The sequence below is a fragment of the Sarcophilus harrisii genome, chromosome 6 (genome assembly GCF_902635505.1).
Source record: "Sarcophilus harrisii chromosome 6, mSarHar1.11, whole genome shotgun sequence".
NCBI classification, from domain to species: domain Eukaryota; kingdom Metazoa; phylum Chordata; class Mammalia; order Dasyuromorphia; family Dasyuridae; genus Sarcophilus; species Sarcophilus harrisii.
The window spans coordinates 183,045,266-183,068,151 of NC_045431.1; the positions used below are offsets into that span (position 1 = coordinate 183,045,266).

At 35.1% G+C, this 22,886-nt stretch overlaps 1 protein-coding gene across 1 annotated transcript in view; it reads right to left on the reverse strand.

Annotated features, from left to right (window-relative positions):
• Positions 1–2,362: 2,362 nt before the first annotated feature.
• LOC100926515 (peroxisomal acyl-coenzyme A oxidase 3-like) overlaps positions 2,363–22,886 on the reverse strand; it is an 85,980-nt gene continuing 65,456 nt past the window's right edge. The window contains 5 exon segments of the mRNA XM_031942373.1: positions 2,363–3,714; positions 5,794–5,880; positions 8,638–8,705; positions 10,762–10,936; positions 20,977–21,092. Of these exon segments, the coding sequence (XP_031798233.1) occupies positions 3,595–3,714; positions 5,794–5,880; positions 8,638–8,705; positions 10,762–10,936; positions 20,977–21,092 (566 nt within the window). The 3' untranslated portion in view covers positions 2,363–3,594.

A 22,886-nucleotide genomic window follows, 5' to 3' on the forward strand; every position in this document is an offset into this window, starting at 1 on the left:
TACATACACCTCCAGGAATACTAAAAACTCCCCAAAGACAAGAAATGGTGTCATGCATTTTATATCTTTGTATTTAAAATGTTGAATGTTCATAAAATGAACACCTATTTAGGAATTTCATAAATGTTTTGTGAATTAATTCCAATGTCTTTCACCTGGTCCAGCCCACTTGTCCTAATTGTGGTTAGCTTATTCTTGAACAATCCAAAACCCACCAGCTCCCTCTTAGCATAATAATAAAGGGATATATTCCTAAGTATTCATTTTGTTTGTATAAGCTTATTGATGGTGAGATATGAAATTTAGAGATACCTTAAGAACTGACAAGGATTCTAACAAAGAGATCAAATGGAACTTCAAACAAAAACACATGAGGAATAAATTCAACAATAATTCTCAAGTTCTATTTTTATCCCTTAAGAATCCTGCCCTTATAAAGATTATACTAGTGCTTAATTTAATTTTTTCCCCAAAGAAGAGGAAAAAACCCTAGAACTCTGTGGATGTATTTGAGAGAACAGGAAGGAATGGGATGTGGGACTATGAAACACTGTTTCAATGGTGTCACCACAACTAGAAAGTCAGCAGCTATTGCCAATCCTCCAAAGGATATTAGTCTATTTCCTTCTGAGGCTACCTATAGCCAGTTTCTACAAGTTTAAAATCACCAGGAGGCTAGGAGAGTGTTATTAGATTGGTCCTGAGATTGCAGAGCTGAGTTGTCAGGGAAACCAAGAAGAGGCCCAGAGTTACGTCTTATTATGGGCAAAGGGGAATAGCTTGGTATAACTTTGATGGTTTCTCTATAAGATTATATTGTATTGTCCATTTGTGTGTGTGTGTTTGTAAACTTAGATGCTATGGAAAGATATGTGGCGGGCATTTGGCTGCACATATTAGCCAAAATGTTTGTATGTAAGAAGTGATATAAAGGACAATATCTAGTCTACAGAAGAAAAGGGAGGGAAGGGACACGTAGCAAGAGTGAAATTCAAGAGGTGGGCAATTCAGCATTTCACTGTCATGCACAAAATTATAAAAACAGACACATATTACCTCTCCCTCTGCCATAGGGGGAGTGCGATAGAACATGTATAAAGAAACCACATTTGTTGACAAATCCAATAAGTATAACCACAAGACACCAAAGTGACTGTACCATCCCCATCAAGCATTCTCATCTGATTTACTTTTGCTTCATAAATTCCCAGATGCGTTGGGCTTTTTTGGTGTTTGTAAGCTACACCTGAGCAGCTTGTTTACACTTGAGTATAAAAGGATGTCTCTCTTGTATAGCACTGGGTCACTCAAGTCCAGTGTGCAATCATCACCGCAGAACCGGCCAACCCCTGCTTACTGCCAGGCCCCAGAACCACAGCAATGGCATCCTGGATGGCCATGTCACAAACTAGTCTATAGAAGCTCCCTGTATTCTCTGTTGTGATGTAAATCATAGTTGAGTGACTTCTCTGAACATGAGAGTATCTCTGCCTTGAATTCACCAATTAAACATTCTGTTTCTTCTCTGCAACTTCCATTCACTGGTTCCATTTCTTTCCTCTGGAGTCAGATATAAGAAATCTAATTCCTATGGCCCTCCCAGTGCTAGCTCTCAGAGCCCTGTTTTTTCCCAGATAGACATCCCTCATTCCTTTAATAAATCTCAGCCTGATTTTTAGCCTCTCGTTATCCTGATTGCCTCTCACTGGATATTCTTCAGCCTAATAAAGGTCAGAGAAATTTAGACTAGAATGGTTTGAAATGGGAATTAGGAATTCCAAACTACAATTATAATTGGGAATGTAATTGTAATTTAAAATAAGAGATTGGTTTTCAAAGAACATAAAAATGAAATTATTCACTAAATAGTCCTCATGTGCTAAGTCCCAGAGAGGGCCTTCACCTGCTCCATCGACCTTGAACAACTCCTTTGTCCTATCTAGGCTTCTGTTTCCTCTTCTATATCATTAGGGGAATGGGCTGGATGATTTGTGATCTAATGAGTTCCATTTAAAATCTATGGGTTTGGGGAAAAAAGCTTCCTTTGAAAAATTAAGGAACAAAGGAACACAAATCACAACTTCCACTTGAAGAAAAGGCTGAGTCTAACCAAGAAGGACCCCTTTGGCCTTAGTCCTGACTGGGAATTTAATCAATACTATTTACTACTATAGATGCAATGATGTCCAAGAGATATCAGAAATAAATAAAAACATGAATGAAATTAAAGGAAATAAAAAAAGATGTCTTTTATCTAATTAACTTGGCTTTATCATTGTTCAATTTGGATCAGATTCAGTTAGAATTATATACAGACTCCAATCATTTCAATTCTATTAATTTAGGATGTATAGAAAATGAGCCTGGTCTGAAATTACCTTTGCATTACTTATGGAGAACAGGTTACTAAACAAATGAGTACTCTAAACAAAATTGCAATAGATTTATTTTACTTGATGAAAAGGAGAAACATGTTTAATCAATGAAGGGAACAAATGGATATAATGAATGCCTCAAATTAGCAATGATCTAGCAAATGAGCTCTAGATTTCTTCTCTCTTCTTAAAGACATTTTCTTGATGGTTACTTTCAGTTAAATGCTTAAAAGCAATGAAACCCCAATGCTTCCTCAAATCCATAATTCAGACTTTGTGTTTCCTTATTTAGACCAGATTAATGAAATTGAATTGCAATGATTATGTAAAAGAAGCTAATCTGAATTTAGAGTAAATCTCAAACACCACAAAGAATTCAGTGAAGCAGACATTCCCAGATTGATTGAAAAGAGCAAAGGCCTGGAATCCCTGGACATGGAATAAATGTTTGCTAAGCACCAACTTCCCACAAGGCACATACCCCATACTTTCCACTTTCCAAGTTCTTGCTCTTGTGGAATGTTGTCCATTGTTACCTCTCCCTGTTATATTCTTCAAATGCTAACTCCTCCATTAAGTCTTCATTGATTTCCCCGAACTGGAAATAATGTCTCCTTAATTTTATTTCACAGCATCTTGAATTCTTTTTCTAATTGTACCATATTCTAAGATAAATTATTTTTATCTACATAAATATTTTATCCAGACTCTATTATTGATATAACATAAACTCCTTGAAGGACTTTTTTCTTTTTTTTATATTTGTTATCTCCCTCAGGAATTAATGTAATAAATTTCATAAAGAAGGCACTTAATGAGTGACTATGATCAACAGATTTAAATAAAAAAATAGAATGTATGAAGTTCAAATAATCTAAATAAATCTCAATCTAAATAGTCTGTTCACTTATCAAGGAAAATATATTTTACCATGTTTCCATTTTATGTAGCAAATCATGATAAGCATAAAATTATAACAGTAAATTATAAATTATCCTAAGCAAGGAAGCAAATACTGCTAAACAAGATTGGTGTGTATCCAGAATTGATTGATAAGAACAGATATGCTGTCCTGGGAAATAGTGGTGCTGTTCAAAGTCTTCTGTATGTAGTCAAATAGGATGCCAGAATGATAGCCCTCCGAGCGTGGATCTTTGTAGAAAGGATGCAAGTGCTCAAGGATAAATGTCCAAGTGGTACCTTAGCATTCATGCTCAATCTAGAGTTTTGATGTTAAACTTCCTATGGTAGGTTTATAGGCAGAAAATTCAGCCCACCATGATGCCCTCTCTAGGACATTCTTTCCCTGAAGGACAGTGGTCCAGAGGTTTTTATACAGCTGCAAAAAAGAAACACATTGTTCAAATGGTTGAATATAGAAGTAATTCTTACCTCCCAACTCAAACTTTTGTTGAAAGTACAAAAAGTTTAGTACTGGCAGGTTATCAGGATAATTTTAAAATGTTTAACTAATAATAAATCTTTAGTCCTAGAAAAAAAAAGATTGAAGTCACAAAATACAGTATATGAAGACAAGAGCAAATATAAGGTAAGAAAGGTGCGACAGTTTACTAGGGAAAAAAAGATCTCAGGGTTTTAGTGGATCACAAGCAAAAGATGTCAATATGATGTTAGCCAAAAACAAAACAAAACAACAAAAACATGTGATCTTCACTATAATGTTCACAAAGTGGAAGGTAATAAATCCCACTGTACTCTACTGTGGATGGAAATATCTGAAATACTATATTCAGTTTGGGGTACAGGTACTGATAGGGTGAAGAATGGCCAGCCAGAAGAACACAGCCAGATGAGTGCTGAGGTTATATCATGTGAGAATCAAGCGTGGCCTTGACAAGTGAAGACTGGGGAGGGAGGGGAAGGGAGTTTTCTAGCATTTGATGGGATACAATGTGAGAGAGGGATTTAGTTTGGACTCTTTGGCTCCATAGGACAAAATTAGCAGCAATGGGTGGAAATTGCAGACAAACATATTTCGGTTTGATGTCAGGGGGAAAAAACCCTTCCTAACAATTACAACTACCCCAAAGTGGAATGGGCTGCTTTCCAGATTTCACACAAAGTCTGGATAATTACTTGCTGGGGACACAGCAGAGGGGATTTTTGGTTAATTAAAAGCTGGACTAAATGTGCTCTGGAGTCCCTTCCAGCATGGAGCATCTATGATTTTTGAGTTTGTTATGATAGCAGCCCCTTTTCATATCTATCATAGACTATCACCGAAATTCGACAAATTAATTTAATTTAGTGAAAATATGTGTATCACCAGATTCGGGTTACGTCTCTCTGAGAAAGGCATCCTTTATCTAGTCCTAACAATGTGGTTTTCATGTCACACATGTTTTCTCTACACAGCTTGGGCCGAGTAAGACAGTGCAGCCACAAACTCAGGGTTGCCTTGGCTACGTTCTCAGAACCACAGGATCAGAGACTGTGGAGCTGGAAGGAACTTAAGAGATCATTGCAAATGCCTCATTTTATAGATGAAGGGATGAACACCCATGGAGCAGATGGAGCTACACTGCGTCTTCATTCACTATTTTAGTCATTACACATTATTCCTAACTGAAACTGTCAATCAGGTTAATAAACATGGAAAGCAAACTTTCAATGAACACTGGGACTTACAGTTAATTAGACATTAATGAATCAGAAAATATCAGTTTAAATAGCATATAGGTCTCTGGCTGGTCTAGATAATTCTGCTTATAAGAATCTACTATGTCCATGCAGGCTCCTACTTATTATCTACCTTCAATAACATCTAAGGTTCTTTCTATCTTACATATGTTTCCATCAACCTCTCCTCCGAGTATCCTCTTTTTTTCCAATTTTGTTTATTTTTCATTGTCCTGTACATATGAACTTTGTCTTTTACTTCACATGTTACAAACTAAATGTTTTATTTTACAATTTGAAGCATTACTATTGATTTGTATTTAATATGGACTCCCCACTCAAGAGCACATGGTTAAATTATCAATTTCAACAATTTGTTTTTTTTAAACAATATCCAGTAATGATCTGATCCTTAGTTGTTACTGGTTTAATATGAACTCCTCACCCAGGAGCACATGGTTAAATTTTCGATCTCAACACAGTTTATTTGTTTAAACCACATCTAGTAATAATTTGATCATTGGTTGTGTTTTTGCTCAGAACTGTGAATCTGAGAGCTGCAAGGAATCCTGGAGGACACAAGAACAGCCTCTTATTTGCACAAGACTTCAACCACCTGTGAGATTGCACCATTGTGAGTGTTCCCTCCACTGATGAAGATAGCAGCCCTTACACTCTCTTTGAGAACAGCTGTGGCCAGCCTTTAGGTTCTCAATTTCCTCATTTGCCCATTTCCATAAGTTATTTTTTCCAAAACAATGAAAGATTTCCTCTTTACCTCGCCATTGGCCCTGCCAATTGGTGAGTTCAGAATGAAGTCCGGAGGAGCGATAACATCTACCAGGGCAACTGCATCATCTTTCAGCTGTTTGAAAACAAAAATTTGTAAACTTGGCAGTGCCTTAGCGTCTCTATGGTTACCAGGGAGTAAAAGAATTGCAATAGAGTTGTTGTCACACTCCACCGGCAACTGAAGCACTTACACACAGATCCATTACGAACATATTATCTCCTTATTGGCTTGGATAACAAATGAGTACTTTAGTTTGCATTTTAATATTTTTACCATGTTGTCATTTACTTATTTTCAATGAGGCCTGATCCACTCATAAAAATGATTTCTTTGCGACTCATTAATTTTTTTTAATTGTCTTCCTGGTCTTGTCTCTTGTTTTTACCAGGTATTCTCTGTTTTAGTTAGAAAAAATATCAAAAAAGATGTTTATGACCAACTGGTAAAGTAATAAAAAGAAATGGTGCATGATCTTCACTAATGTTTTATTATTCAGTCATTATATCACCATTATTCAAGATGACAAATAAAATCTATATAGGTGATCCCCAAGGAACTCCCTTTAAATGCAAAAACCTTATTTTAAAATATTTTATTGTATGATTAAAATGAATTGCTCTAATAGAAAAATGGAGTTATGAATAAAATTTTAGATCTAGTCTATAACTGTCAGGTTAGTACATAATAATTCAAAAGATTCAACAAATTGCATAAATCAGAATATGATAAATGAAATAAAATTGGATATTCATATTGTTTATTTTTATACTAATATTTAAGCATTTCACATTTTATTTTTGATGGACAGACACAACTGGACTAAAAATAACAAATAATTACCAACTTTTTCATAGTGAAGAGATGCTACTGCGCTTTTTCTCTTCTGTTTTTCTAGCAGTAGGTTGAATTTTCACTGACACACATAGCACCTTGTCTTTCTCCTTTATTATTTGCATAGCACAGCTTTGCAATAGCATAGCTATTGTGTGGATAGCACAATCTTTGTATCCAAGATACAAAGGCAGGAATTAGAGAAACAATCTGAGACTATAAAGCAATTGGTCCATATAAAAACTGAATGGAACACCATGGCCTAATTAGTAATAGAATGAACGAGGAACTATCAATTCGGAAAAACTTTTAAAAAGCAATTCCAACGGAAAGCTTAACATTGTATTTGTCTTGCCTATATGTATATATATATAAAACTATATATATAAAAAACTTTTCATGTTATATGCTTTGGAGTAACTCCAAAGCATATAACATGAAAAGTTTTTTATTTTATTTATTTATGTTTATTATTTTTATTGATTTATTAATTAATATTTATTTAAATATTTTGAATTTTACACAAACAAAATAAAATTTTACATAAACAAAAGAGTATGGGATACAAATTGAGACATTAGGGTTATCCCAAATATAGGCTGGGATTCTAAAATGAAATATTTTTTAAGAAAAACAAAAGCATAAATGTTAACCAAAAAGTAATTTCATAAGACATCTAAAATTGTATGTTTACTATAAAAAATTGTGTTTTGACTATTCCTTCAATTTAAAGTTTTTTCATTAACATTTTCTTATTAAGTATAGGCTATACAGAATTTTTTTTAATGATTTGAGAAATAAGTAAAATCTATATTTAGCCAAGTGGCATATTCTTTACCATCATGAATAGTACACAAATATTTATTCGTGTTTGGGATCCAGGTATAAACTGAACACAAAGAAATCTTTGTTTATTTTCATGATAACAACTTCAAAGAAATGAAAAACTTGCATGTTATCTTGCCAATGAACCTTTAAAATGGCATCAAATTGTATTGGTAGATGTTTAATTTTCACTTTTATTCATCAGAATAAAATAGTAATACAGTAAAAACTTATTCTGAAAATTGGATGTTTTGGTTAAACAAATTTTGGGGCTTATTGAAACCCTTGTTTCAAAACTGTGCTTAAAATCTTTAAACATAAATTAATACATTTTTTTTTCCTGTCTCAGCTCAAAGTATAGTAAAAATAATTTAATTTTGAGAATTAAATAAAGTACCTGAAGATATGACATCAAAAGAGTATCAATTAACCATAACTGGAGGGGGGAAAGGAAGCAACATATAGCAATAAGAATGCTGAAGACAGAATTTGTATACCTACCTGTGTTAAAATTGTGTCTTTGCTATGAAATTTCTGAGTCCCTGTGACTAAATAATCTCTTCATTCTAAACCTTATTCCTTCTTCTATACAAGAGAAGGTTGGGCTACACAATCTCTTAAAATCTTTTCCAATCCTACCATCCTGTGATGGCTAATAGTTAATGCAGACAATGTAGGACTTTGATCTGAAAATAATCTCAGTTTCCTCATTATCCCTAAAGAGTACCCGACTAGGACCTGGGAGACTTGGATTTCAGCTTCAGATCTGTTGCTGGCCACTTTGAATGACCCAGGGCACATTCATTTATTTCTCTGGGCCTCAGGTCTGTAAATGAGGAAGATTGTACCAGATGACCTTAAAGAGTTCCTCTCTAGCTCTGGTAGCTAATGTTCTACGAACCCTTCCCATTTTGAAATTCTAAGTTTCAAATATCCTTAAAAGGTCCTCAGCCTTTGTTCTAAGGGCCTAATAGTCTATAAATGTATGAGCATTCTATGAACATTAGTTATGTGACTCAACTACTGATTTAAAATTGTTTTGTGTAGTTTTGTTGTTGATTTTCCTTAAAAGTTAAATGTGTAGAAAAGTTCTGGTGAATTTAGAGTTCCGTTTGACTACCATTTACCACATAATGTTATTAATACTCAGCACTAGAAGTTAATTGGACTCACCTTTGCTCACAGGTCCAAAATAGCATTCTTTATCACTTTACCTGCTTGTTCACCAGAAAAATATCCATCTGCAAATATATATAGCATACATACACATATAGTAACACAGATGAGAATGGAACACATTTTAAAAACTGTCCTGGATCCTAAATTAAGGGTAGTTTTTAAATATTAATGTGACCTTGAAGATAATTTTCCAAATTATTAGGCCTATAAAAGGACTATTTATTCTGCAAAATGTTTTTTCTCAGACCCAGTAATCAGCTTCATTTTCCCCATAATTTAACCTGTCTTTGATTCATTAGAAACAATATCAATAACTTCTTCTATTTTTATACTGCTTTACATTTTCATATCTGGTATTCCAATTGAACCTCACAAAAACCTCTGAAGGATGTAAGGCAGATTTACCATTTCTATTTTTCATAAGATGAAAAAGGTTGAATAATTTGGTCCCAAAGCCTGGATTAAAATCTAGGTTTCCTGATTCCTAGTTCATTGTTCTTTTCCAACAACAGTTCCTCCTCAAGGCTATGAAAATCAAAATGAGAGATTCTTAACTTAGGGTCTGTGAACTTGATATGTGCATATGTATACATATATATGTAATTTTACACGTATTTACATATGCATATAAATATATATATAATATACATATATAATTTTACATATATTTACATATATACACATATATATGTAAACAGAATTTCAATATATTTTATTTATCTGGCAATCATAGGTATTTTATTTTATGCATCTAATCATTATTCTGAGAAGGGGTCCATAGACTTCAGCAGACTGTTAACAGGGCACATGATGCACACATATAATATGTGTCTTATTAAGGGGTTTTATTTTATTTTATTTATTTATTTTTTAATAACTTTTTATTGACAGAACCTATGCCAGGGTAGTTTTTTACAACATTATCCCTTGCACTCACTTCTGTTCCGATTTTTCCCCTCCCTCCCTCCGCCCTCTCCCCAAAGATGGCAAGCCGTCCTATACATGTTAAATAGGTTACAGTATATCCTAGATACAATATATGTGTGCAGAACCGAACAGTTTTCTTGTTGCTCATGGAGAATTGGATTTAGAAGGTATAAATAACCCTGGAAGAAGAACAAAAATGCAAGCTGTTTACATTCATTTCCTAGTGTTCTTTCTTTGGGTGTAGCTGCTTCTGTCCATCCTTGATCAATTGAAACTCGGTTGGATCTGGTCTTTGTTGATGAAATCCACTTCCATCAGAATACATCCTCATACAGTATCGCTGTTGAGGCATATAATGATTTCCTGGTTCTGCTCATTTCACTCAGCATCAGTTCATGTAAGTCTCTCCAAGCCTCTCTGTATTCGTCCTGCTGGTCATTTCTTACAGAACAATAATATTCCATAACATTCATATACCACAATTTACTCAACCATTCTCCAATTGATGGGCATCCATTCATTTTCCAGCTTCTGGCCACTACAAACAGGGCTGCCACAAACATTTTGGCACATACAGGTAAGGGGTTTTATTTTAAACACATTTTTTTGGTATAAAAAAAAACTAAAGAGGATTTCAGGAAAAAAATAATAAATGAGCATTCCTTAGAAGAACCATAAACTATGAAATCCTTTTAGAAACAATCCTGCCCTTAATTCTATTAACTTTTCATAAATTATTTTAAAGAAACATACAGTAATAGCTTGATGACTACAAAAGAGGGTAAACTATTTGAGGTAATAAAATTCCAAGTAGATTGGGATAGACCACAAGAAAATTTTATATGTCTCTTGAATAGGCTAATAATTTCAACGTACAAGAATGTATAGTGTAAGGAGATTTTCCACTTATCTATTAGAATTTAAATCTCACTCTGATTTGCCTCCTACTCTTGCTGCTTGGTTATTTTTAGAATATAATTATAATTTTATTACACTAATGCTCCATATCTAAGTATCTAATTGAGAGAAAGCTAAAATGTGAGTGGGTAACATGGACTTAAACAAAAATGGATACTGCTGGTTTCCCTTTCAATGGGGACATTTCTCTTTTGCAAAAACAAAATAAAACAACAACAAAAAAACCTCATATATCTTGCTGCTTTTGTCATATAATAAAAGAAAGCCTCTCACCTTGATAGAGCACTCCCATGTGCTGACTTAGAGACCAGAGTCCATACAAAGCACTGAGACGACTCAGGACCAGCTGAAGAGGAGCTGGTATGCTGGACTGGTGTGTATATTCATGATACCTCTGTAACACTGTGTGCTCAATGAAGACAAGAGCGAGGGAATGGCAGTAGTAGGCCTTGGGGGGGGGGGGGAAATCACATAAGAAGGACTTTAACTGCATTCATTTACCAAACATATAAAGTACCTATCATGAGTAGAGTGGAAGAAGATCACGACCTGATCTGGAGCCCAGAGAAACCAAGGTTTGAGTGATGCCTTTGACATTTACTATGTGACTCTAGGCCCGTCACTTAACCTCCCAGTGATTCAGCCAACCTTAAGGACCCTAAACTGAAGAGAAGGTGCTGACCTACATCCATAAAAGGAGCTTTCTCATTTGGGAGTTCTCTATCCCAGTGAAATCACAAGTCCATTCCCTACTTCTGTATAATTCATAGACCCCGAGATACAAATATAAATAAGAAATGGTCCTGGCCCTCCAAGAGCACACAGTGTAATTGGGAAAATGAAATATGTACATGAGTGGTTATATTACAGATTCTAACATGATAAGTACATAAGAAAGGAAAAGAGAGTCTCAGGGAAGAGAATGAGAGGAGCTGATGGTATGAGACAAGCTTTCCAGAAGTTAACATTTGAGATGGTGGGAGGGAATGTCTCAGGAACTAAATATGATGTGGCAGATAAAGGAATGGATTTAGGCAATGGCAAATAGGCAAGAGGAAGGCTTTAGGGGAGATCTGATATAAAATTCATTTGTGATAACTGAGGAAGACTTTGGAAACATACTCTAAGAAATGTGTTTAGAAGAGATGCTAAAAACACTTCTAACTGAAATGAAACAGTTTTGAGCTCTGGTAAATGATGAGTAACTTTTCCAAAACTTTCATGGGCCCCAGAAAGCCAAAGGAATCTATCAAGCAGTTACTTAGTTGAACTACGACATCATGCTAGCAGCAGTCAAGAACAAAACTAAGAGTAGTACTTTAAAAAAGTAAACAGACCACAGGATGCCTGGAGAATGTTTGAAAACTTCTTATTGGAAATATATGCAAAGGATCAAAAAGACCAAGTGACCAATTGCACGTTAAAGTGACCTAGCAGAAATACTTATACACATACACACATATACATAATACCAATATATACATGTATAAACACATGCAAGCACTCACATATAATGTAAACATTTCAAAAGAACAAGGAATGATCTAAAATGTGGCAAATTTAGTATACGAAGTCAGGAGTAGAGGGAAAGATCTTAGACACCAAAGTCTGTATTGACCAAAGTCAGTAATACAAGGAGAAATGACTTGGACTGGATGATCGCTATGGTCCTTTCTACCTAAGTTTTATATTTATGAACCCATGATCCTAAAATCTTCATTCCAACTTTCTGTATCATCCAACCTAAATCTTCCTGTTATCACATACTGGTTTACTAGTTACTGGGCCTCTTTTCTCAAGTTCTACTCTTGCTTCACAGTCTTCCCCTCTTCTCCAACATATGTCCTAATTTTTGGTGGCTTTAATATCTTACTTTAATATTTCCCTGAAAATAAAATCCTCCAAAATCATTAATTTTTCTCAACTCCCATATTATAGCCACTGATAGAACTGCTCATGTCTTAAGAGATCTACTTTTCTACCACCCCAAACCATGTCACTTCTATAACCTTTATTTCTGTAATTGCCCTCTCTGATCATAATCTGTAATTCCATATCTCTGCTGATTCATTGCTCATAAATATTCTTTGTCCTCACTATTCTATTGTTCTTTTTCTGGCCTCAATTTCCTCTCTTCATGGAACTGACCCAATAATTAATGAGATAATTTCTATTCTGTTCTTTATATTTAATTTTATGAGACTGAGAAAGCTGGCACATCTATAATATGTAGATGATGATAATGAAAATGATGATGATGATCATAATTTTCTTTTTCAAAAAGCAAAGAAACAAGAGGAACTACTATCTGGTTCTGACTCTGACCAAACCGAGGAAGTAGTTGCCAAAAGAAAAATAATAGGAACTGTCAGAGCAAGTGATCATGTTTCATCATGGAGTTCATGATAGAGAAGAAAAAGCCATATATGGACTAAAATGTATGTGCTATTGATTTGAAGAAGAGACACTTCATAGAGTTCAGTCAAAGAATAACTAGGATACAATGACCTAGTATCAGAAGTTGGCCTAAGAGATACAGTTAAACATTAAAAAAAAAAAAGTAATAGAAACACTACAGTATGCTAATTAACTTAAATGTAAGGATGTAATAAAAAGTCAGCATAATAAATGACTGAAAAAAGAACCTCAATTAAAAAAAAAGATCTGACTAAAAAGAAATATAAGTACCACTTCTTAAAAACTGAAGAACTACTTTCTCAGAGTTTTACAATACCCTGAAATTATAATCACATGATAATTCTAACATTGCTTTGATTAGAGATGTCTTTTGAGTAAGCAGCTAACTATGTAATTTAATTTTAAGTGTTCCAGAAAACACTGCCTGCCCCCCCCAAAAAAATTTATTCCAAACTCATTTGCCTGATACCTGAAATGCTATAAAATTTCATTCTTCAGACTTAAGGATTTCTCATTTGTTAGAAATACTGGTAGGGAAAACACATTAACCCTATCAATAATCTTTTTAATTAATGTGAATGAGTTGATCAAATCCTATAGGACAATTTTTCTGAGATTGGGATTAAAAATAACTTGGAGGAACTGAGGAAAACTGTCACCATGGTTTTGGAGGAGAGAAGATACAAAAAAGGGCAAGTTGGGATTGTCAAAGACAAATCTCAAGGCTGGATTAGGATTTGAATATGTGCTAATATTCATTTAAAGCCCTAAAGATCAGTGATCTTTCTTCTGAGTTGGTGATTCTAAAAGAACATTTATCCAAAATTCCAATTAAGGATATTTAAAAATTACTGGCTGGTAATATTCACCTGAGAAAATTTAAGGGGAAATAAATCTGTAAAATAAACCTTCAGTTGTACTATTTTGTTTTTATAAAATATAATCTTTTAAAAGGGGAAAAGCATACTAACACCTTAAGGAATGACGCTATTTATTCTTAGTTAATACTAAATTTTCCAATGTAACTTTGAAAGAACTAATTAATATCATGTAAATCACATTGAATACTGACATAATAATCCACATTCAAGTGTAATACTTCCAGGTTCAAAATTTTTTTCTCATAATTCTCCAAGAAGAATTTTATGGAATAATAATGATGACAAACATATAACACTTTAAAATTTACAATGCATATCACATAGATACTCTCATAGAAACCTCACAACAATCCTATGAAGTGGGTCTACAAGGTATTAATTATAATCTAAATGTTATTTAAAAGTTGATTGAAGAATGTATTTTCTCCTAGAAAAAATAATTGTAAAAACTGATTCAGTTCTCAGGTTGGTCTATAAAATGAATCATTTCACCCAAAATATGCCAGAGATCATTTTCTAAAGTTTTCCTTTAACACTGAATCACAGTGGAGAGGGGGGTCTGGATTTCTGAAGGTCTTCTCAAATGAATACAACTCCTGGAGGTTCTGGAAAAGTCTCTAGGAGAGACTTGGTGAAAGATTATACCTGAGTCCTTAGAGGATCAGGTTGGCTAAATGCCGACAAGATAATCACAAGGAGACTGTTCATCAGGTGAAGAGTTTTGAAAGCTAGAGTGATTCATGAACACTGTTTACTAAGGAGTTCCTTTCTGCTTGGATTGAGTTTCCTATGAATTAGGTAGTATAATTATGAATATTCCCATTTACAGAGATGGAAGCTGGGGTTTAGAGTTTAAGTAGACTTGCCCAGGATCACCCAGCATCATATGTGAAGCAGAGCCATCACAAGAATCAGGATCTCTGCCCTGCATAGGTGTTTGGACTTTCTGGGACTTCCAATTAAAGGAAGATAAAGAAGATAAGTCTGTTTCACTTTGTTCCCAGCAAAGTGTGTGAGGAGGGAAATTTCTGAATACAGAGACCTGAAAAGAATAAGCTCCAGCTTCTTTCTGAATTCAATTTCCAAGTGTGTTTTCATTGAGTTTGAAGTCAAGTATAATCCCATTATAATGACTCTCAGGAAAGAAGATAAAATTTACCAAACATTTAATAATGAATGATTGGGGGCAAAAATTGAGATACATTAGTCCCATTGGAAAATTGTCTGGGGGGGAGGGGTTGGACAAAGATCCATTCATGTGCCCTCTGAGGACTAGCATAGCTAAGTACAGAGAAGCTGTTCACCAGGAGACTGGCCACCACATGGAGAAACTCTGAGTTTCTAATGGGATAGATCATAGTGAAACTAAAGACCAAGTTTAGCAAAAGTAAAGAAGTGGGAAAGAGGAAAAGATAAAAAGTGGAGCAGTTATGAGTAAGGATGAAGCCCAAGGCCAGTGAAGGTAAAGCAGGATGGACATATCTGCTGTTACAATTGGAATTGTAAGACTATGGGACTATGTAAGATTATAGGAAATGGAAAAACTTTGAGATCAATAAGTATGTTAGAAATACTGAAACCTGAAATCATGGAGGAAATAGTAGATGAAGAGGCAAAAATAACTTCTTAAATCAAACTTTGGAGAAACAAACAAACAAAAAAATTCAGTGAGGCATTTTTCCACCTTAAGACAACTAAGGAGGTCAGGGGAAAAGGTCCGTAACACAGAATTTGGGGGGGCTGGCCAGAGGACAAATGGTCACAGCCCAAGAGGTGGGCCTTTGGAGGCTGCTGCATCAGTGGCAGGAGCTCTCAGGACAGAGACAGTATGGGGGTCAGACTAACAGAAAGATTGCAAGGGGTCTTTTGCAAACATTGGGTGAAGGTGGCACATGGTGGTATGTCTATTGTCCTTATTTAGTTCTGGATCATAGTTTTAGGACAAAAAGGAGTTTGGAGGAAGGGGAAAGGGGGGTGAAATCAGAAGGAAGTAAGGGCCTTGGGCAAAGTATTAAAACAAAGGGGGTTGCATCTGCAAAGGCTCTTACTGGGGGAGAAAGACCATAACATAAACCAGGAGAGACTACATATTTCACCAAGGATTGGGAAGTACTGAAAATCTGCAGGCTCTTAGAATTAGATTTTTCAGGTGAGCAGAACCCAACTTTAATATAAAATTCAAAGTTAAGAAATAGGATGGGAAAAGAAACAAACAACAATCAAAAATGAAGGAGCATAAAAGGCCACTACAGTGGCAAGAACATCAAGATATAACCACCAAATAACACCAATGTGAAAACCATTATAAGCAAAACCTCAAAGTAAATGCTAATTGAAGCCCAACAAGAATTCCTGGAAGCCTTAAAGAGATAAGCACACTAGAGGAAAAATTGGAAAAAAGAAATGAGGACAATTCAAGATATTCTCTTATGAAAAGAGTATTAACAGCTCAGTAAAAGAAATTCAAAAAATAGTGAAAGAAAATAGCACCTTAAAAAACAGAATTGGTCAAATGGAAAAAGAGGCAGAATCATTCATTGAACAAAAGAACTCCTAAATTAGAAGTCAAATGGAAAAGAAGGTACCAAAGGTATTTTGAATTCCTTAAAAATTATAACTGGACAATTGAAAGCCATTCTCTCTATAAGAAATCAAGGAAAAAAAGCAATGTCAAAAGAATGAAAAATAGAAGAAAATGTGAAATATCTCATTAAAAAAAATCTGATGTGGAAAATAGATTAAAGAGAGATCATCTAAGAATAATTGGTCTATTTGAAAGCCATGATAAAAAAGTCAAGACTTTATATTTTAAGAAGTTATCAAGGAAAACTGCCCTAATACCCTAGAAGCAGAAGATAAAGAAAGGGAAAGAATTTACTCATCACCCCCAGAAAAAGATTCCAAACAATAATCTCCAGGAACATTATAGTCAAAGGAGAAAATTGGATACAGCTTAAAGAAATAATTCAAATATGATGATCTCATAAAAGAAAAAGAAATGATAGGGTATAAGAAAAAGAGATGTACTGGGAGGAAGGAAAAAGGAAAGGTAAAATGAGGAAAAAATTTTCCACTTATATAAAAGAGATACCCAACGGTATATAATGGAGGGGCAAATGGGGGAAAGAGGAATTGACCAGTAATGCTTGAACCTTGCTCTCATCAGAACTGGTTCTAGGAGAGAAAGGATACACACACACATAAATACCCATAGACACACAGACACATATTCAGTTAGGTATGAAAATCTATCTTATTCAGTAGAGAAACAGGAAGTGAAGAGAATAAGATAAGAGTCAAAGGTCAGAAGCAAAACAGAATTTTCAGGAGAGAGAAGATCAAATGATGTTAGGAACTTCCCTTCTGAGAATTGCCATGTATGCCACATCAGCTGGTAGGGTGGACCCAGGAGGTAAAAAAGGGCTTGGTCTCTGAGGCAGGAGGTTGTGTCTTACAGGTGTTACCTTGAGATGGAAAGGGGTGTATCCTCTTCTTAGGCTGTAGCACTAACTCCAGGTGTATCCCTTCTGCACATCTACCTACACAGTGTTGAGTGGGCTAGGCACGGGGTAATCCCAGAGGAGAGTAAATACAAATGGCCAGCTTTGCTATAGGAAAATAAAAATATGAAGAGAAGTAAAGAGAGGCAGAGATGTAGAGAGATTCAGGGATGCAGAGAGACACAGAGATATACATACACTTGCTCTTGTTTCCTGCTAACCTCTGCTGAGATTACCAATAAAGAAAAGCTGTTTGGCACCTCAACATCAACTCATCTTCATGTGTTTCGAGAGAAGATTGATATGTATGACCCTGGCAATCAGTGGCCCTGTAATGGAGCTTACAAAATGAGAGAAAGAAAATGAAACAGAAGAAAATAGAATGGAATGAAATACATAACTGTAAATGTGAATGGATGAGCTCACTTATAAAATGGAAATAGATAGCAAAATAGATTAGAAACCAGAATCCAACAACATGCTGTTTATAAAAGACAGAGAGTTAAAATAAAAGGCTGAAGCAAAATCATTATAAGTCAACTGAAGTAAAAAAAAAAAAAAGGCAAGGATAGCAATCATGATGTCAGACAAAGCAAAAGCAAAAATAGATCTAATTAAATGACATAAGTAGAGAAATTACACTTTGCTAAAATGTACCATAGACAATGAAGCATTATTAAATAATTTTAAAGCAAAATTAATAAGAGCTATTCCCTATGTGATATATGATCAAAGGATTTGAATAGACAGTTTTCAGAAGAAGAAAACCAAGCTATTTAGAGGCACATGAAAAAGAAATGCAAATCAAGAATAAGTCTAAAGTATCTCCTTACAACTACTGAAAATGACAAATACTGAGGGGATCATAGGAAACAGATACATTAATAAACTGTTGGTGAAGTTGTACACTGGTCCAACTGTTCTTGAGAACAATAGGGAACTCTACCCAAAGGACTTTACAACTGTGCATATCAAAGGATATCCTTTGACCCAGAAATATCACTACTATGTCTGAATCTCAAAGAGATCAAAGAAAAAGGAAAAGGACTTTTGTAGAGGATTGGAACTCTGAAAAGGTATACTTAAGATTCAGTATAGTTGATGAGGTAATAATTCTCTAGCTATTGATGTATTCACTCTAGTCAAGTACACATACTTAAGGTAATAAGGTGATGTGATGGCTCCCTTGACAAGTTGGCGCATGCTCAAGTGTGGTTGGGCATGCTCTGTGTGAGGTAGTGACATGATTGTACTGGAGTATTTAAAGTTACAGAACACTCTCACTCTCCTAGTCTGCACCAGCAGTCTCAGTCAGTCAGTCAGTCAGTCAGCAGTCAACAGTCTGCACATCTCATTTTGGTCTGACTCTGACCTCTTAAATACTCTATTGCAATTGCATCAATTTATCATACTGAGTATAAGCCAATCATTATGTCACTAGGGAACAATTATCTCCTCAATTCCACTGAGTTAATATCTTGTTGCAAGATTATATCAATCATACTGAGTCTTAAGTACACCTTTTCAGAGTTTCAGCCCTCTACAACTCCCACTTTCTTTTGTTTTAGAACACAGATGGTCACACCCTCCCTGACTTCTCAGGGAGGCGAGAACCCCAAAAAGGAGGTGATCACGACCTCCCTGACTTCTCAGAAAGGGGAGTGAATACACCAAAGAGAAATGGAGAGTCAAACCAGATATTGTTAGCAGGTTTAAAAATATTTAAACTAGCTGTTTTTTGTAGAGACAAAGTATTGGAAATTGAGGAACTGCTCATAAATTGGGGAATGGTTGAACAAGTTATTTATTATGTGATGGAGTACTGCTGTATTGTAAGAAATGATGAAGGGGTTGGATTCATAAAAACATGGCAAGACCTACTACATGAATTGATGCAAAGTGAAGTGAGAAGAACTGGGAATGAGAAGAACTGGCATTATACATAGTAATAGTTGTAATGATGATCAACTATTAAAAAAAACTTGTCTACTCTGTTCAGTGCAATGATTCAAGTAATTACAAAGATTCATGAAAAAAAAATTATTTACCTTTAAACAGAGAACTGATAAACTCTGAGTGTAAAATAAAGTATAATTTTCTTGTTTTTTTATTATTTTTGCAATATGGCTAATATGGAAATGTTTTGGATGATTTTATATGCATAATTGATATCATTTTGCTTGTCTTCTCAATAGGTGAGAGAAGGGTGGGAAAAAGGGAGAGAATTTAGAACTGAAAATTTTAAAAGAATGTTAAAAATAAAAAATAATTTTTAAAAGAAGTCATGAAAATCCTCAACTGCCAAATGAGGAGATTAAATTAGATCATCTCTAAAACCCCTTCCAATTCTAAATTGGGTAATCCCATTAAATTCTGAATTAGTATGATGGTAGCAAGAAGAGATAAAAGAGAAAAGATGTGAGATGACATAAGTAGAAATCACAGAACTTGCCAAATGACTGCATATGGGAAGAATGAAAAGTAGCAAAGGTTTAATTAACCTTTGGCCCTCCCTCATAACCTTGTAATTTGGAAGAAAATGGAAGAGGTTATCTGCAGTAGAGAGGATTGGCAAGGATGTGATATCCTCAGAGGAACTGAGGTTATAGCTAATGTGAAGAATTAAGTATTTGAGAAAGTAGGTTTGTTGTTATTGTTGTTGTTATAAATCATTTCAGTCATGTCCAATTCTTCTTGACTCCATTTGGAGTTTTCTTGGCAAAGATATAGGAGGGGTTTGCTATTTCCTTCTTCAACTCATTTTATAGATGAGGAAACTGAGGTAAACACAGTTAAGTGATTATCCCAGAGTCACAGAGCCAGTAAGTGTCTGAGGCTGGATTTGAAATCATAAAGATGAGTGTTCCTGATGCCAGGCTCTAACCACTGCTCTTCGCAGCTGCCCCCTGAGAATGTAGGTAGATTTGTTTAAATCATGACAAGGTTAGCAAAAGGCACAAAGAAAGTGTCTAGGACAGAAAGGGTGATGATATACATAATATGTATATGGGGGGATTATAGATATGCATATAAATAATACATATACACATATATTAAATGCACTGATATATATGCAAGACACACCATTTGTTTACAGTATAGTTACAAGTAAGAAGACATATAATACTTTCTATAGGATCATGTATTTTTACATAGGCATACATTATTTGTGTTTAGAGAGAACATTTATTTATAGTAAATTTTGTGTCCCATACTTTTTAACCAACATTTTTGTACTATGAAAAATCAAGATTCAAGAAACATACAGCCCCAAATAAAAGAAAATCACAATCTAAACCAATGTGAATGATTCACACCACATTTTCTCCTCTATTAGAACAGACAACATTTGACTACATCCTCATTTTATAAAAGAAAAACAAACAGTGAGGATGTGTGACCTGGAATAAACCACTTAATCCCTGATGAGTCAGGGGCAAATCTGGGAAATGAAGACAGATTTCCTGATTCCCAGATCACGACTCTAACCACAAGACTACAAACTGTTAATTCCCTCCAACAAACTGCAGAACTAAAGACTCTCACATGAAGCTTTCCAAACAATAGAAAATAATGAAAACTGAGTCAGTACATTATGTCAACTTAAAGTTATATTGCTAGGAGGCATAAGCAGCTAAAAACTGGGGGGGAAAAGGAATCAAAAGCTTAAAAAGTTACCAGATTAGTACCTGGCAGTTGTTTCTTGCTTCAAAATCACCACTTCCAGATTTTCTTTCCTGATTTAATTTTTCATAACTCTCTCGTAGTAGGTAACAAACCAACCACTTGTATGCTGCCAGAGAAACTTAAAAACAAAAGAAATGACAGCTGTCAAATGACTGTAGCTTGGGATCTTCATGCCATTAGCAAGCACTTACATTGTGGAGTTCTAAATTGAAAAAAGGCAACTAATAAGAGCTCACGTGACATGACACTTGATGGTCACTCAGTACTGTATAGATGTTATCTTATTTGATTCTCCCCACAATTTTGTGAGGGTTGACTGTGCATCCTCTGTATTTTGCAGATAAGAAAGACTGAGCATGGAGCACTGAAATGTCAAAATCTGGGAAGCTAGCAGGAGGAAGAGGAGGAGGAGGCAGGATCACAATCCAGATTTTTTGACACTAAGGCTAGTGTCAAATGCACATCATGCATTTTTCTGATGCAGGATGGACTGAATGCTATTTTTTCCCCAAAATGAGTATTCTAAATGAAGCTAATCTATCAATCAATAAGCATTATTAAGTACCCACTATATACCAGGTACTTGTATACCAGGTATACAATGCCCTCAAGGAGATTAAATTCTAACTGAAAAAACAACTTGCACATATATGAACACATATAAAATACATACAAAATAACCTTTGTAAGGAAATGGAAAGAGAGGTACAGCAGCCGGGGAACCGGAAAAGACAGATGATGGAACTTCAGCTGAGTCTTAAAGGATAGCAGAGTCTCTAAGAAGCAGAAGTGAGGAATTACTTCATTTTCATTACAGGAATGAAGGTACATCCAACAGAAATGTACTGAGACAAGTGACGGAGTGTTACAAGTTTAGTTTAATTTGAGTATAGAGTGCATGCAGGGAATTAGTATGTAGTAAGGGCAGGAAGGGGCCAGAATGTAAAGAGCTGTAAGTGTCAGAGGGGTTTTACATTTCATGCTAAAGGTAACAAGGAGTCCCTATTAATTAATGAGTAAAAAATACCACTGCTAAGCTTTCACTTTAGGAAAATTGCTCTGACAACTGTGTGAAACAGATTGGAATGAGAAGACTTGAACCTGGGGCATCAGTCTATCGCTAATCTGAATGAGAGGTGATAAGATTTTGAGATGTGAGTGGAGAAACGGGGTATAGATAAGTTATGGAGCTAGCAGCTGATTGGTATTGTGGTGAATGAGACATTGAGAATAATATCAAGGTTAAAGAGCTAGGTTACTAGAATGATAATGGTAGAGTGGGAGAGGGAAGGTGAGAAAACAAGTTCTGTTTTGGACATATTGAATTTCAGCCAATAGATCATATAGTTCAAAACACTCAATAGGCATCTGGTGCCTAGAGCTAGGGAAACAGACTAAGGCTGGACATACAGACCTAGGAATCTACAAAAAAAGATGATTATTAATCCTATGATATATGATGCAGTCACTGAGTATAAAAGTAAGTATAAAAGTATGTAAGTATAAAAAATAAAAGAGACGAGAGAATCCAGGATAAAGCTTCTGGGGACATACATAGTGAAAGGAAATGATATAGATAATGATAGAGACAATCCAGCAAGGAAGACCAAGATAAAGCAACAAAGAGCAATGTCACAAGCCAGAGAACACAGAGTGTCTAAGAGGAGCTGGCCCATCATATCAAAAGCTGCTAAGAGGTCAAAAAGGATTGTTGTTGTTTGTCCTTCCTTCTTGAAGGAGGGGATGCCATGGCATGCAAATGAATTTAACTGAATTGAAGTGGGGCTGGGCAAGATCACCTGCCTCACTTTCCCCTTCAGAGCCATAAGGGTTCAGTGATAAGATATAGATCTGGCCAACTGGAGATGGCCCTCGATGCCATGGGCATTGAGAAAGAGCTACATTAATTAGT